Source organism: Melanotaenia boesemani, chromosome 3 (genome assembly GCF_017639745.1).
Source record: "Melanotaenia boesemani isolate fMelBoe1 chromosome 3, fMelBoe1.pri, whole genome shotgun sequence".
Classification (NCBI taxonomy): domain Eukaryota; kingdom Metazoa; phylum Chordata; class Actinopteri; order Atheriniformes; family Melanotaeniidae; genus Melanotaenia; species Melanotaenia boesemani.
The window spans coordinates 4,300,155-4,317,509 of NC_055684.1; the positions used below are offsets into that span (position 1 = coordinate 4,300,155).

The 17,355-nt window shown below is 38.8% G+C and overlaps 1 protein-coding gene across 1 annotated transcript in view; it reads right to left on the minus strand.

Moving 5' to 3' along the window:
- Positions 1 to 1,032: 1,032 nt before the first annotated feature.
- The window catches only part of LOC121636383 (band 4.1-like protein 1), a 125,354-nt gene continuing 109,031 nt past the window's right edge, over positions 1,033 to 17,355 (minus strand). Inside the window, exons 19-26 of the mRNA XM_041979864.1 lie at positions 16,726 to 16,953; positions 15,444 to 15,812; positions 14,411 to 14,539; positions 9,336 to 9,395; positions 6,658 to 6,753; positions 6,178 to 6,258; positions 5,944 to 6,060; positions 1,033 to 5,014 (exon numbers count right to left, since the gene is read on the minus strand). Coding sequence (XP_041835798.1) covers positions 5,009 to 5,014; positions 5,944 to 6,060; positions 6,178 to 6,258; positions 6,658 to 6,753; positions 9,336 to 9,395; positions 14,411 to 14,539; positions 15,444 to 15,812; positions 16,726 to 16,953 — 1,086 coding nt within the window. The 3' untranslated portion in view covers positions 1,033 to 5,008. The remainder of the gene's footprint in view (positions 5,015 to 5,943; positions 6,061 to 6,177; positions 6,259 to 6,657; positions 6,754 to 9,335; positions 9,396 to 14,410; positions 14,540 to 15,443; positions 15,813 to 16,725; positions 16,954 to 17,355) is intronic.

Sequence of the window (17,355 nt, forward strand, 5' to 3'; positions counted from 1 at the left end):
AGCAGAGTAGAAAAGACTAGAAAGAAATTAAAGCTGACCACAATGTCAGAAAACAACCCATTTTTGAATAAGACAAAGCTGAAATCTTAACATCAGAAAAAGGCTCTCATGCTAAAAGTGGCATCTATTCTTCACTGTGTCCCACTCTGCCTCTTCATCCTTTGATTAAACTGCAAAATATTTACTACGAACCCAACCTTGTCTTCATAACCCATTCGCTGCACTACCTAAGTGATGTTCCCAGATGAATGAGAAAGGTTTGTTGCTTACTGCAAGAAAAGAGTGACACATGATATGGGAGGGACTTGAAGTTACTCAGATAACGAGGGAAAATTATGCAGAGGTGCTAGACACAACCCAGTCAACCTGGAGTTCAGTGTAAGTTTGGTGAATGGTTGAAAGAGATTATTTTGATGAGTATAAAGTACCTCTCTAAAGTCAGGATAAATAAAACATGATAAGCCTGGAAGGAACTTCCAGTATATGTCACTATATATATATATATATATATATATGTGTGTGTGTGTGTGTGTGTGTGTGTAATTATTATTACTACAAAAATATTCATATATATATAAAAAATATTGTGACTAATAATATTAAAAATATTTATTTTTATTATTATCATTGTTGTTGTTTTTCCACATCAGCAAAGACATCCGGGCTTTTTAGGTGCTTTGAAGTGTAGAATTATAAATCTACTGTTTCCATCATCATCAACACACCATTAATTCATTCATTTCATTTATTTGTGCTGTAAATCTGCTACAATCTCAGAAATGCACCAGGTGGCACTAAGAACACAGAGATTACCTTTATGCAGCCCTCATTTATAGCTCATTTAGCCACAAGATGGCAGTATAACAAAAGCTTTTTCCTTCCATCAGGTTTCACAACGACAGTAACTTTCAATCAAACATGGTAATCTGTGGGATGTGCAAACTACTTAAGAGAAAAACAGTTTCACCTTGTTTGTCTGTTTTATCACACTGTAGGTTACTATCCTCCCATATTTCACAAGCAGAGACACTGTTTGAATCATACTGAGACATTTATTTATGCAGGTATGTTTTCCATTTAAACTGAATGCAAATACAGCACATACACACCACCAAGCACTAGGGGAATGTAGAGGAAAGGGCAGTGAAGAATTGAAGGTGGAGGCTAAACAGCAGAACAGTTTGATGGCCTTCACAGAGAAAAAGAAAACTCATATCCATAATCCATACTGCGCTGGTTTCAGCATGGGACAAACCAATATTTTCCTCTCACTGGGGACAAGCAGCTCAGATTCAGAAACATCTTCTTCTGCTGCTTCTTAAGTGACATCCTGGACACTTTCAGCTGAGCACTGATAAATGATGCTCCTGCTCCCATGACCTGAACTCAAAACTTAAGGCACCCATTCATATTTTCATCTCTACTGCACTATTTCTTCTAAAATTTACTTTGCTCCTACACAATATAACACACAGAAGTGTGATTACTTTACTCATTCATCCTTTAACTCACTCCTTCCCCAGCAGCTTCTCTTCCGATACCTTCAGTAGTTAATGTGTCCAGTTCAACAGCGGGGACCAGTTGTTCATTCCCAGTAGTTTACAGAACATTTGCTGCTATCATTTCAGACAAGTGCCTTTACAACAGTCCAGTGTCATATGACCAGAAAAAATAAAATAGAGCAAAATATAATGTACAAATCAGCAGTTTGAGAATCTCTTGTTTCCACAGACACATATCCACAGCAGGTTGACAGTTTCAAGTCAGGGAGACAATTAGACAATGATGGCGACAAAGCCTTTTTCACATGTCTTGGACAAGCTTCTTTGAATTTCTTTCTACGAGTCTCCATTACAGGTTTTGGTTATGCTTCGGTGCACGTGACAGTTCACAGTTTTCTCCCTTTAGATGACAGAGGATACAAATAATGGCTGCTTATTGCAAATCTCACAAGCAGTGCACTTCACTGCCTCAGTTAACAGTAGCACAAATTTATCAATGACAGCAACACGGCTAGCATGGGTCAGGGTCCGTCAGAAGGGATCTTATAACTGATTAGTGATGCATAGTATAGTATTAAAGGTCACTCAGAACATATGAATATATCTGACAGCCAACAAGGTCTGTGGATGGACTGCACCTTATGTGCATCACTCGGTATGCTTTGTCAGAGAGGGAAAGTTCACGTTCACCTTTTCCTGTAAGTACATAATCATACATGATAACACAATCCAACAGGAAACAATATAATCCTCATGTTAATCTTGCGATTTTGAACTTTTCAGGCATTGTCTGTCAACACCTTTAAACATCACTATTTTCATAGTACAAATAAATCCTGGAATGTGAGAAGTGGTGTTTAACTTATTATCTTTCCACTCTTTAGGTTCCTGTTCTTTTGCTTTTTCGGGAAGCTGGTTCTGTGAGGTTCTAGCATTCAGAGTGTTTTCATTTTGGAGAATCAGGAATGATTCCTGACCAGCTAGTCAAGCTAACTGCTGCTCAGAACAAGGACAAAAAAGTGCAAATTTTCTGCATCAAAAAATTCCCAAGCAGTTTGAGTAATGTTGTAGGTTCACCACTTGTTTACTTTGTCGCTACATTTTCTCTGCAGAAAAAGGTGTGTGTCACGTTTGAACTTCCTGTCTCTCTTTTAGCTGTTAGCAGTTAGCTGGGCTAGCCATACGGAAATCCACCAATGTTCCAAACTGCAAGACTGCAACACTGATAAGACTAATTAGACTAATTAGAAATGGTTGGAGATTGTGGGTAAAACAAACTGAGCATTGCGCCTTATCTAGACAGGAATATGTTTTAGAAATTTATGCTAATTTTGCTCCATATTGGCTTGGTTTCTAAAGAAATGTGGACATATTTAGCATATGCATGCTGTCAATGCTGCATCTAAACATAATCCTAATTTAGTCATAAATAAAAACTTTAAAGACTTTAGCCCAAGCAGTTTAATTCTATCACTTAATGCCATCAATCAGCCAAACAACTGTAAATATGTAAGAGGCTGCACTGTTAAAGTATGTAAATAACACTAAAAATTCCAGGGAACACCAAGTAGGAATACTTGTTGAGTTTTACTTAAAAAAAATCCACTAGATTCATGGTCTGGACATCTGATTTTTTAAAATAACTTTTCACTCAATTTTCATTCATTGAAAATGTGATTATTAAAGTAAATGTGTCAAAAACAATAAAATTTTTTCAGTGCTATGTTGACATAGCCAGTATTAGTTAATATGACGATATATTTCCAAACTCAAATTTCATTGGTGGATGAAATGATCTTATAATATGTATATGAAATATACAGGCTGTTAAACCAACCAGATTCTTCCTAGACACTGGTCTCAGTGACATTGTGGTGTTCCTGTAGTTACTTTAAGGCTGTGTAGCTCAACAGTTGATGCAATTAAATTTAAATTCTGGTGAAATTGGGGCAAAATGTAAATATTTTTTCAAAAATTTCAAAAAGATGTTGATTAACAATCACATTTTAGGTAAATACAGCCCAATTTTAGCCTTGACATCTATGAACTTTTTAAATGACAGAGCGTCTCTTCATCCAAACAACGCTCAGTGAATTATCTGGTGATGAAATGTCAAATTTGTGTTTACAGCTTGTGCCAAATCCATCCGGATGGCAACAAAGCACAACACAGTATATCGGGATTAAGGAATGATGGCAGTACTCAAATATTACAGTTCCCAAGGTTAGAACTAAAGGCAATTTTACAAGATGGAAAACAATTCTTAGTGAGCTCTTTGATTAGCTAAAAGCTCTCCAGTGTAGCGCGCTATGTTCACACACGTAGACTGAAATGTCCAAAAACACAAGAATAACAACTCCATTCTGTTTTAGTAAAATCAAGTAAGTAAAAAGTAAAAACATATCATTACATTTGTAAAAACTTAGTACACATATTATTTATATTAAAATTCCTCTAAAATCCTGACTGTGCTTCGCGAGCGTGACCAGCATCTCTTTCTGTTGGTGGCGAGCTTTCACCTAAACAAAACTGTAACAGTGACGTGGGACGGGACAGTGATGTTTGTTTATTGGAGACTGGGACCAGTTCCAGCAGTCCACTACAGTCTGTCATCATTAGCACTGGACAAGTGCTAGTACTAATTTCCTTCTTTTTTTTGTCCTTTTCATCTGGGTGCAAACACCCATCATCGCTCTCCAGGGTTTTAAATATGGACATGTTTTTTTATTGTTTGTTTTTTTCATTCCCTCTGCTATTAATAACTTGCTCATGCAGATTATAATAATCTGATATTATACATATTTCATAAACAGGCAAACACTGAACATAAATTAGATCCTCTATAGATAAAAATGTAAAAAGCTAATAAGACAGCAGTTGATTAAACTGAAGGAGTCACGGCTAGGAGGCAACAACAATGAGCAAAAAGGCTGCCTCTTACATTTTGACACCTCCCCACCGCACACACCACCAGCAATGTCTCTGAGCTGGAACCCAATCCTTTTTTCCTCCTGTTTAAATACATACATACATACATACATACATATGCATACATATATATGTATGTATGTATATGTGTTAAATGTGTGTGTGTGTGTGTGTGTGTGTGTCAGTAGCACAGGGAAAGTGTTTGAGACCTTTGAAGAGGAAGAAAAATCATTTCTGTGAATTGGGCTCACTGGTTCAAAGGAGTAAAAACTTTGGATTCAGTGGTGAATCCCCCATGTGAAGACATTTCCTGATTCCACAGAAGTTTAGGGTCTAGAATGATATGGGACAGGACAGGAGGCCAGTCTGGGTCAGAGACCGAGTCACAGTTGGCTTGTCTAAGGGGACGGGAGTGGAGGTCTACTGCTTAGTGGAACGCAGTCTGTTCTGGTGTCGACATGTACACAGTGGGTTAGAGGGTCCTCTTATCGGATTGGTGGCGTACTGCTTGGCAGGGCAGGAGATGCACAGCTGGAGGATCCTCTCCTTCCCCCATCTCAGAAGCCACCATGAATCAATCAGGACTGCAATGAGACCACAACACAGAAAGAAATGTGTTAACAAGTTTGATTTGTGATGGGGTTTGTTTAGGTTTTATTATCTTTGGCCATTTAGGTCTGTTGAATAATGCTGCTGTTTTATGTTTTGGAAGAAATATTGTATGTTCTTGTAGTTTTTTTAATGTCCTCATTTTAACTCTTGTGATCCTTTTCCACACATTCTCACTCCTAACTTGTCCCGTGAAGCTGCTCGGTGATGTGGTGGTTAGCTTCCTGGTTGGGACCTCAGCTGGTTGTTTCTTTGCAGAGTTTGCATGTTCTCACCTTGCAGGATGGGCAGTCTGGGTTCTCCGAATTTAATTAAACTGGTTTAGAAAACAAATGGATAAATGGAATTTGTCACATTTCATGTGACACTTCAGTGCCATGTGTACATCAATGTGTACATCATGTGTACATCAATATATGCATTCTGCCAGGAGAGGACTTTAAAGGACTTTAAAATCCACCTTTCAAGGTTAGAGGGGTGGTGTAGAATTTAATTATAAGCCTGGTTACATTTAGGTACCAAAATTACCATAATAATTGTGGTTTAGATTAATATCAGTCTTTTTATAATGGTACAGGCCACACATCTTCTTTCTGCAGCAGGCTTCTCCTCTATTGTCTGGGTTACCATGGTGACATGTCTTTTAACTGTGACTTTACCTGCAGAGAACAGCCTGCTGCAGTTTAAATGTGGCCCTTTCAGATTTTGAGACGTTTGGAGTGAGAAAGGTTGGCATTTCTGTCTGGACATTTTGTGTCATTTCCCAGTCAACCAACTGACTTTCCAAACAAAGAAATCAATCACAGAAAAAAAAGTTCTGTTCCTCTTAATTAATCCATTCATCCACACACAGAATAAAAGAAAATGCACTCCAGTCACATGCCCGTATTGTTGTGTTGTCTACCTCTGCTTTCTGCCGCAGCTCCTCAGTGGGAGACTCTGTTTCCCTGATAACCACGGCTTTTGTCACCAGCATGTCGGGATGCTGCTGCTTGGCCTCCTGGATTGCCATGGCGAGCGCCTGGAGCCATAAAACACCAAAATCATCATCATCATCACATGTCAGCCTCCAGGGCTTTGAGAGTTATTGGAGACCTAGAGAAAGGCATTGGCGTGTTTCTCTGATACCCTAACTCACCTGATGTTGGTCCACATCGTCATCCCCTGTGATTATAATTCTTTTTTCAATCCTGGTCTCAGAGTAGCCTCCTTTCACAGTCTGTAGAAAACATAGTCACAAACATTTTTTTACAACATGAGCATATCCATCTTTTATGTATTTCAACAACACATTTAAAAGCTTTCATCAACTGGAAATATCACCCCAACTGATACAGAACCGTTATGTTGCTTCCTCCGCTTTGCTAAATATGAAAAAAGGGAGTAAAAAGAAAACATATACATCTAACATCTGCCTAACCCACACTCTATAAAAATACCGTTGAAAACTAACTTAACAAACAGCTTAAAAGTCAAAAACTGAATCAGTGTTGCATCCAGACCCAACTGTATTTGTATTAGTAAATTTTATGAGCATAGAACCATTTAACACTGAGTGGTGCCTGAAGTACAAGCTCCAAGGATTAAACTGTAACCATGGAAACAGATATGGTATTACCTTGGTAACTTGTGTGGTGGTTGCTGAGGTGACGCTCTCAGCTGTGATGGTCATGGGGGACACAGCGGTCTCCCTCCCCTGGGCGCTGGCTTTTACCTGTAAATTCATCACAGGTTGGTCATACAGGGAGAGGATCCATAATCATACACAACACGCCATGTTCGGACAGATGGGTGAGAGGGTAAAGGCAAGGCAAATTTATTTGTATAGCACATTTCAAAGTGCTTTACATAAAACATTACTGCAGCAATACAAGTACATTAAAAAAATTAAAAGACATAAAATTAATTAAAAACCAAAAGAAAAAGCTAAAATAAAATAGATAAAATGCAAGGACTGAAGTTCCAGTGTGGGGAAAGACAGTATTAAAACATGGTCAAGTTTAAAGATCCCAGCATAAAAGAACCAGATGCAGATCTGGTTTTTAAGTAAAATCTACTTGAACTGCAGCAGAGAACAGGTGGGTGTTTAACCTGGATTCAGCTGATCTGAGGCTTTCTGGGAGTTTGTTCCAGACATGTGGAGCATAGAAGCTGAATGCAGCTTCTCCATGTCTGGTTCTGACTCTGGGAACTGATAAGAAACTGGATCCAGATGACCTGAGGGTTCTGGTAGGTTCATACTGGGTCAAGAGGTCTCTGATGTATTTTGGTCCTAAACCATTCAGAGCTTTCTAGACCAGCAGCAGAACTTTAAAGTCTATTTTCTGACGGACCGGCAGCCAGTGTAAAGACCTCAGAGCTGGACTGATGTGGTCCACTTTCTTGGTTATAGTGAGGACTGGAGCAGCAGAGTTCTGAATAAGCTGCAGGTGTCTAATTGATTTTTTAGGTAGAACCTGTAAAAACACTGTTACAATAATCAAGTCGACTAAAGATGAAAGCTGGACTAGTTTTTCCAGGTCCTGCTGAGACATCAGATCTTTTACCCTTGATATATTCTTAAGGTGATAGTAGGCTGAGTTTTTAATTCCCTTAATGTGTTTCTCAAAGTTAAGGTCTGAGTCCACCCAGATTTCTGGCCTGGTTGGTGGTTTTTAGGTGTGTAGACTGAAGCTCTGTGGTGACACTTAATCATCTCAGTTTTGTTTTTGTTAAACTGAAGAAAGTTCAGACACATCCAGTCATTAATCTCTTCAATGCATTTCCCAAGAGCCTGTACAGGCCTCAATCTCCTGGTGACATTGTAATATATATCTGTGTGTCATTTGCGTAGCTATGGTAACTAGTTTTATTGTTATTTATGACCTGTGCCAGTGGGAGCATGTAGATGTTAAACAGAAGTGGCCCCAGGATGGAACCTTGGGGAACTCCACATGTAAAGTCTCTGGGTTCAATGTCACCGATCTAAAAAAATAACTCGTAAATGGATTCTTGCTACACACTAAACACAAACTATATACACAGACTCAAAGGTATGATTTTTTTATCAGGTTTCAAATTAAGAGCAGGCAAACTCAAAACTATCCTGTCAAACTGTTTGTTTCTCACATTGAGAGAAAACATCTTCAAACTATGCTTAAGTAATAAGTTACCTTAACCTCTTCTTGACTAAAGCCCCCTGTACAGAGGGTAGCATGAGATACATGATGTACAGAAGATCTTTGCATACAGTAGGAAGCACCAAACCTACCAGCCAACGAGCAGCAAACTACAGTAAATACAGTAAATCATGGAGGGCACTTTTATTGTTTTGTTGTAAAAAGTTTGATTCCAGCTCCAAAAACTCTAATGTGCTGCTAATGTGTTCACCTATGACTGCCTTCGTTTGAAATGAACCATGAAGGTCCTGCTGGTTTCCATGGAGATGAAGGAGGTTTATAGTGAAGGGTTCACTCTTCCTATCATAGACTATCTTGGGCTTCACTTCTTCCTGGATCCTCATAGTGGTTCTAAGGTGAATGTGGGGCTATCCCTGGATCCTCCTGACTCTGACCATTGACAGAGGTGCCCATCATCAACATCATCATCATCATCATCATCATCATCATCATCATTAGCCGATGTCTTCCTGAGATATTTACCTGCGTAACACCACGATTAAACACCTGGAAACCTGCTCAGGTTCACTTTTTACCTTCTACTGTAGCACAGTTCCTCACCAGTTATTGCTTTATTCATTCCTAGGATTACTTCACTCATTCCTAGGATTACTTTACCGATTCCTGGGACTACTTTACTCATTTCTAGGTCTACTTTACTAATACCTATTTGTAGTGAAAGTAATGTGGTTTTCTTTTAGGACGAGATAACCATTTACATTTTCTGCTGTGTCCCAGGTGAATTTACTCTGACACAGTAACATGTACCTTGATTCTGACACGTCTGTGGTAATCTCACGTCAAGCTAATTTTTCTGTGTCTGATATTTTTTGGTGTTAAAATAAACAAATTTGACCAAATAACCAGAGTAAATACCAGTTACTAAAATTAACTGTATCTTTACCATGACAGCAGATTTAACAGTGCTGATGAAGTCCAGTGAACATTTGTCTCAGAGCATGATTCATGTTGATGCTCATTTGAAAGGGATGTCAAATAAAGGTCAACTCCAGAGAGGGAGAGCAAAACAGATGATTGGCTTCAGTATTTTACTTTGCCACACACACTTACACACATACACATGCACACACACACAAATACAATCATTCTGATGCATTTCCACTACAAAGACACTTACAGGGGAGCCATTTTCTTTCGGGGTGATTGGAGCCTCCTGGGGGCTGACGACTCCGTAGTTCTAAAGGAAGAAAAAAAAAAAAATAAACAGTCCTGTTTTAGGAGTCTTATATATCTTCCTCCACTACATTAAATACAAGTTAAAGAACAAGTTGAGACGTTAAGACTGTTTGTATCTCACAGCTTCAGGAAATCATCATTACGCATCATTTTTACAGAGAGCGAAACTTTGTGTTGCAAACTTGTTGTGCTGCCATGTTTACCATAACACACTGTCAGTAAAATGTATATCATGTGCAGCTGGGATGAGCTGTTTTGAGCTGCTTCCTCTCAACCTGATGATTAATTTTACTGTTTTCCTGTTGCATGAGAAACTCCATGTTTCTAGTTTTCCTGAAGTTACTGCCTGTTAAAATATAAAAAAACGAGTTAAATTCAATCTTTGACTTGACTTCTAAATGACCTTCACTGTAATTCTTTATTATGCATTAGTTGATATATTAGGAGAATTATTGTCTCGTTAGAAGGCAGATTTCCATCTGAATCTTAATGCTGACAAAACTGAATTAATGCTGTTCTCAAATTCTAAAAAGTTTCCTCAAATTATCCCCACAGTATCCACTCTTGAGGGAAATGAAATTGAGGTAGTTCATATGTACAAGTATCTTGGTGTCCTGCTTGATGACGCTCTCACTTTCAAACCCCACATTGATAATCTTGTGAGGAAACTCAAACTGAAATTGGGTTTCTTCTTTCAAAACAAACTTTGTTTTTCTTTTGAGGGGAAAAAGCGGCTTGTCATTGCAGCTTTTTTATTCATTTTAGATTATGGAAATCTGTTTTATATGAATTCTTCAACTCAATGTCTGAGTAAGCTTGACGCTGTTTATCTGCTTCTTTGAGGTTCATTACAAATTGTAGAGCCCTGACCATCACTGTGACCTGTATTTTGAGTGGGTTGGCCTTCTTTGTCCACCAGGAGGTTGGGACACTGGTACACTTTTATCTACGAGGCAATGCTTGGAGTACTGCCCTTCTATATTTGTAACCTAATCAGATGGAGAAATGTTGATTTGTATGGTTTCAGATCAAATAATCATTTGTTGCTCTCTGTACCATTTGCCCGCACTGAACTGGGAAAAAGGGCCTTTGTCTTCTCTGCCCCTTCTCTTCTCTTCCACGTGGAACATGTTGCAAAAGAACTGGAAATTAACAGAACTTATTTCATTTGAATGACTTTAAATCCAGACTGAGAGCACTTGAGACAGCCTTGTAACTGTTTTCATAATTTGTAAGAAACTTTAATTGTTCATTTTAACTGTTAACTGTTGTAATTGTTACTTTGGTTGTAACTGATCTACATACTTGAGGGAATTTCTGAGTCATAATATGACGGCTTTAAATGGATCCAATAATCTATATATATTTTATTAACATCAACACTTTATCTGCGATCTGAACGTTAAGAACGTTAGAGCGACTCCATTAACTGAAACGCTTTCTTCAGGACATTTAAAAAGTTTCACTTTTTTCTGTCCTGTGGGTTTTTTATTAATTTATATATTTAGTTATTTCCATTACAGCATTTCTGGCTCTGAATCTGGGGGAAAACTTTATTGTTATGGTACTTCATAAATTAATGTAGATGTGTCAGATCAGATTATTACAGTAATCTGATTACTCCCAGAGAACTAATTTTGATTGTCAAGTAAATACACTCAGTGTTTTATATGAAAAAAAAAACAGAGAACATCTTTAAATAATTTAAGTTACATGATTAGCTGTGAATGAATCGCTATAGAATCAAATTTAATGGAAATCAAATTGAAATCGGCTGAAATTAGTGCCGATACCCAGCCCTACTCTCAACAGCCGTCTTCCTCCAGTTATTAACTATAAATGCTTGATTTTGTGTGTCTATATAACATCTCCACACATATTTACAACCTTCCACTCATGGCATTACACCACTGATGGAGTCCACAGACTGTACATGGAGTCTCTGGTAGCATCGGTTGCTTTGCAACATCATTCAGTCAAATGATCTTAAATCTAAATGTGTCTGTGGTGGACAAAGTAGAGATAAAGAGTTACAAAGAAATGTGTTTCATTTACACACTTTGTTGGTAATAATTGGTAATAATCATTATTATTATTATTATTATTATTATTTCATAACAGAATCTGGCCAGGATTTTAAAACACAGTTTAATTTCCACAAAACGGAAAAGTTTCCTTTCAATTCTTAACATGAAAAATAATGTTGGTTTGTCATGAGGTGAAATAAAATCAAGTATTTCAGCATTTCATCTGTATTAGATTAAATCTTTGAAATACCACACGATGTTTCATGAAGTCCAAAAATCTAATTTTAGTACCTAAAGCTGATAGATGTTTTACTGGTGTATTTAATTGAAAGCAAAGAACTAAATTCAGCCATTTTATTAACCTCAGATTGTCCAGAAATCTTTTGAATGTTTTATAACAGCAAATCGTGACCCAGCCATTACTTTCTCTGATTTACAAGTTCATGCTTCATTATCTGCTTCCAACCAACAATTTATGAATAACTGTTTAAAGTAAAGTAAAATAAGTTCACAGTCTACTGATGATGCTCTCTGATGTTCATCTTGTCAGTGACCTGCAGAGAGGAACGGACAGACTTTGTGACTTTGTTCAAACTCATCAGATAAAACCTGTCTCCCTCTGCTGGCTACACTGTGTTACTGCTGGGGGTATTATCAGATGACATCATCCTCTATTTGCTGCAGATGAACACACACACATTCAAACACTACTTAGATCTTCTCTGACAACTTTGACTCAACACTGATGTGGCGCTTTAAAGCATCCTCTCCACATCATTTCCTGAGTTCATTCACACCATTAGCTGAATGTCTAAAGCGCACAGTCACCATCACATTTTAATAAGGCACCCGTGGGACAGCCAGCTTGCACTCAAATCTCTGCTTCCAGAGATGAATGGGAGTCACACCTGCTTTCATTAATCTCATTAATACACTGTCAATACTTTAATCGCCACTTAATGATGCTATTATGTCATCCGTGACTGGGAAATATGGCCGCCATGTGACTGAGGCCCACAGGAAAAGCTTCTGTGTGAATTTAAACCCGACCACAGAATGAAACTCTTCTCTGCAAAACTGATCCTGTGATGTGTATTATACTGTAGCTTATTATTTATAATGTGTATGTATAATGTATAATGTAGTTTATTTTTGTGACTGACCTTTACTTCAGATGGCCAAAAGCAAGTGAACGCAGCTTGTAATGTTTTTTGTTTTCATGTTTTTGTATACCATGTTCTGCATTAACACCATGTTCTTGGGTGATAATATTTGTCTGACCGAACTGTTTACAAGTAACGAAGAGGATGTAAACATAACATCACCACATGTGACGATTGTGGAAAGTTAAACAGTCAGCGAGCTGAAGAAACAAAAGCTACGTTTACATGTACAAATATTTAATCTATATCATTCTGAAGGGAGATTCCAGCTGACATGTTTACATGGATGCTGGATACAGTGATCCGATCAGCTGTATTTACATGATGGACAGATTTAAAATGATCGTAACGCGTTCAACATGCGCAGTGCTACTAGTTCAAACGAAGGGCTTTCTATCTTTTTTATTATTATTTAGAACATTTTGACCTTTGAAATGCTCAGTAATCCTGAACTCGATCAGTTTCTAACAAAAATCACCACAGTCCCGCTGTTTTGCTGCCATTGTTCAGTTCTTGCCTGAAACTCATTACGCCACGTAACCCCACGTAGTTCAAGCATGTGCAGAAACAACATTCACCACAAAACAATCGGAACGAGTGTAAACATGGTTATTTTTTGCTGCTGATCCAATAGTGACAAGGTTTAATGTCCCATCCTTATTGCAGTCTGTGCCCCAGTATGGCCCACCGTATAGAAGAATTCAGAGACCGCCCCTGCTTTCAGCATTTTTCATTGTTAGTGACTCGAAGCTCCATGTGATTTTAACGTTAGCATTTAGATCATGAGAAAGGTTTATTACCCATGATGCCCTGGTCAGGTACAGTGTGTAAGAATTACTGGCACCTAGTAGTAAAGATGGGCATAGAAATTACTTCAACTTCAAGGCAGAGTTGTGAATGTATGGTGGCCCGGAGTGGCCAAAATTCTATAAGACACAAACATATTTTCTTCTGAGTGGCTTCAGGTGCAGTGATGACTGTACTACAGGTAACTACTAAAACATTGTGTACATATGTACTGTCTTCTTCTATGGTCCTTTTAAGGCATTACTTATCCCAAATGGTGCTTTAGCTCCTATCAAATAAGGATCGACCGATACGTCAGCCGGCTGATATATCGGGTTGATTTTTGTGTTTTTACTAGTATGATGATTTACAGACAGGCGTCCACAGGCAGCTCTGTGTGGTTGGAGACGCAGCAGAGTCTGCATTACTCCTCCCCCACTAGCAGAGTTCTGGTTCTTCATCAGCTTCAAAACAACAGTAAGTTTTAAACTTAGTGCACTTTGCACTAAAGGAAATGAAGTAATCTTGTACGCCATCAGCGTCTCAGATCTCTGACAGCAGAATGATTCCACGCAGCAGCTGATCGATCAGCGTGATCAGCTGATAGACAACAGTTACCTTCCACTGATCTAAAAAGTCAAATAAAAGAGTTTCAGTAGAGTAAAAATTCCAGTGAGTTCTAACCCAAAATAATTCAATGAACTGGTTACCGCTGGCAAAAGAAGGTCCCATCAGCCTGAACCAAAGTGACTTAAAGATGCCTCTGTGTGGGATTATATGGTACATTTATATTTTTATAAGCAGTTATTCAAAAAAGCAAGCAGTGAATATGAAGCTTTCAGTTTCAGTTGTTTCAGCCCACATTTGTATTAGCAAACCTCCTTTATTTTACTCCTGTCATGTATTATAAAGAAAAATCCCAAATAAAGATTATTATTTTATCTAATGGCAGAGAAACAGGCCTGTTGTTAAAAAGGGTTAACTAATAGTGACTTCAATGTAATAAATAAGGAAAGAAATGTCAATGGACCAGAGTTTACCTGTGGTGAGACGTCCATGACGTTGGCGTGGACTTCAGATCCGTTAGTGTGTGTCTCTGTCCTGGTGTCGCCCCTCTTCAGCTTGTGGGCCACGTTTACAGCACTGGGGTCTTTCTTTGCAACAGGAGGCTGCGTGAAACACAAACAGTACGTCAAACAACAGAAAGTCATGTGCTCTTCTACTTCCTAACAGAGTAACTGAACCCTTTTACCTTCAAGGAAAACATCTGAGAGAAACACACTGAAATGTTTGGGTTGGTGACGCGACATGACCCGTATGTTCTGGTCTTGTTCCTACCTTAAAGGCTTCTGATGAACTGTTTTCAAACATATCTCTGTGGCATTGAACACAGTACTGACACCGTGTGCAGACGCCTATGTTTGGAATAAATCCAAGCAGTGAAATAATTAGGAGGAAGACAAAAGACATCATTGCATTTGCATCTTTATTAGCATAAAGGATAATGTTATTAGACTGAAAATCACTGTCTTCCCCCAAAATATCTTAACAGCTTTAAGATCTTGTGCATGTTTTTAGTTTGGAAAAAACTTATGTGTATCTTGAGGAATCACCTGCTTGGGGCCCTGTGATTGATTACATAGTAAAACGGAACCATTAAAGAATTATATAAATGATAAATGTTGTATTGCCTAGGAAGAATGGGAATATTATCATTTTTCATTTTGATTTCTGTCTACTGTGGTTGTGGGATTTCTTAAGTAGAACGAGGGGTGGTGGCGGTGGTGGGCGGGGGAGGGGGGCATATCACATGGGTCCACATATGTTCAGAATTGCATTGTATGGGGTTGATGGTAGCAACAGCAACTGATGAGGATTTTAATGAGGCACCAACTTAAAGTTAAAAATAAAAAAGAAGAAATGAACAGAATATTTAAAAAACGTAAGCAGTGGGATCTGGTCCAACACAGAAAAAAAACAGCAGGGGATGATTGCAGCATTTCCAGCCAGGCAAGGACAGTCCAGTGGGTGATGATGGATGATGATGAAGGATGAGAATATTCATCCATCTACCTCATGATGTATTCCCTCCTCAGGAAGCCTCTCCTCCATGGGGAACTTGTCCCTGGATCCCATCAGACGAGCAGAGTAGAACCTGGAGGTCTCTTCAAAGTCCTCCCGTCCAACCTCCGGCTGCCTCTCCCTCTCTCCCAGCTCTGACATGCACTTAGAGACATCCTCCACCCCAGAGTGGAGGTCTGTGATGACAGTGAAGTCCACCTCAGCCTCCAGGCTGGATGTGGAGCTGACCGTCATGCTGGAGCACTTGCGCTCGATACCCAGCTGGGTTTCCTTCATGCAGGCCACTGTGTCCCGCTCCTGCTCCTCCTCTGAGGCGACGCTCGGCTGAGGCCTCCTCTCCCCAAGCTCCTTCTGATGCTGCTACACACAAAGGATTGCCTTTCTGTTATTTACCTGTGCTAGTTGGGAGGATGGAGATGTAATGAGGAGGGGCGGGAGTATCACCCTTGATGTGCAGCAGGTGTGTGTATGATGTGACTGATGATGTAAGTCATTGTACATGAACTATAATCTAGATGCAGACATGCAGGAAGTCAGACAGAAGAAACTGAAGGACTTTAAGATGATGAAATAGGTTTGAATTGTGTTACATTATTGAGGAAAATCTTACAAACTGATGGGACTCATACATTTCCGTTTTCCTTTTTTAATAAATTTGCAAAAATTTCTACATTTCAGTTTTTTCTGTCAAGATGGGGTGCTGAGTGTACATTAATGAGAAATAAAATGAACTTTTTCAATTTTAGCCAATTCCTGCAATAAAACAAAGAGTGAAAAAATTAAAGGGGTCTGAATACTTTCCATACCCACTGTAAACTGGAATTATTCTTTCCAATCAAAGATGGATCTAAACACTGTCATTGAATGAATATTTTTTGCACATTGTGGTAACTGTTATTTGTTTTTATGGCCAACATAAATACATGCAAGTAAATAAACTATAAACCTTGACCAGAAGGATACATACCACCCATGATACCCTTGATAAAAGGTTAGAAGGAAAATTACTTGGTTTATTATATTATGCTAGCTGACTTAACATAATGCTAATAAACTCAATCATGCTAGCAGCAGCAAATCACAGGAGGTTCTGCTTTCAACCTGCATGTTCACTTATCATGGTAATGGATGAGAACTGCAGGGTAAATAAAACACTACCAAGAGGTAGCTGAAGTTGGAGGCATGCATGTTAGCCATGGGGGCTGCAGAGGAAGAAGGAAATGATGGGTGAGCATATGGAGGTGGATTAAAAGAGGATTTGTAAATGAATAACCTTGAAGTCAGCAAATGGCTCTTCATATATGGCAGGAGTGGAGACGGGCTCCTGCAGGGGAAGGCAGAGGAAAGAGCAGAAAGAGCACGCAGAGGTTAGCACAAGCTCACGGCATCTGACAAGCCACCACACACACACACACACACACACACACACACACACACACACACACACACACACACACACAAACCCTAACAGCACTGCTTCACCATGGCCTGAAAACATGAGCTCACAAAATATTTCAGTGCAAACCTAAACTGGGAATCTGCCATGCAAAGAAAAATTCAGTCCAAAAGTAAATTAGGCCACCTGTTTCTCAAAAGTTGCTAATAAATCGATATATTTCATGCTTTTACCCAAGTTTAGGTGAGAAATTCAGCCAGACCCAGTTTAAGCCTGCTGACTCTTCTGATCCAGTCAGGTTCAAATGGATCTGGCCTGAAATTTCAAGCATTGCTTTACATAAGCACAACATACAGTAATACAGTCTGAAGGAGAGAAAAGAGCTGCGCCTACTTAAAAAAAAAAACGCATGTACAGCCATCTGCTGCAACTAGCAGAGGTGAAAGAAGAGGATCATGCAGTTTCTATCACAAGTTTTCAGCATGAACGCTGCCCTTGAGAGAGAGC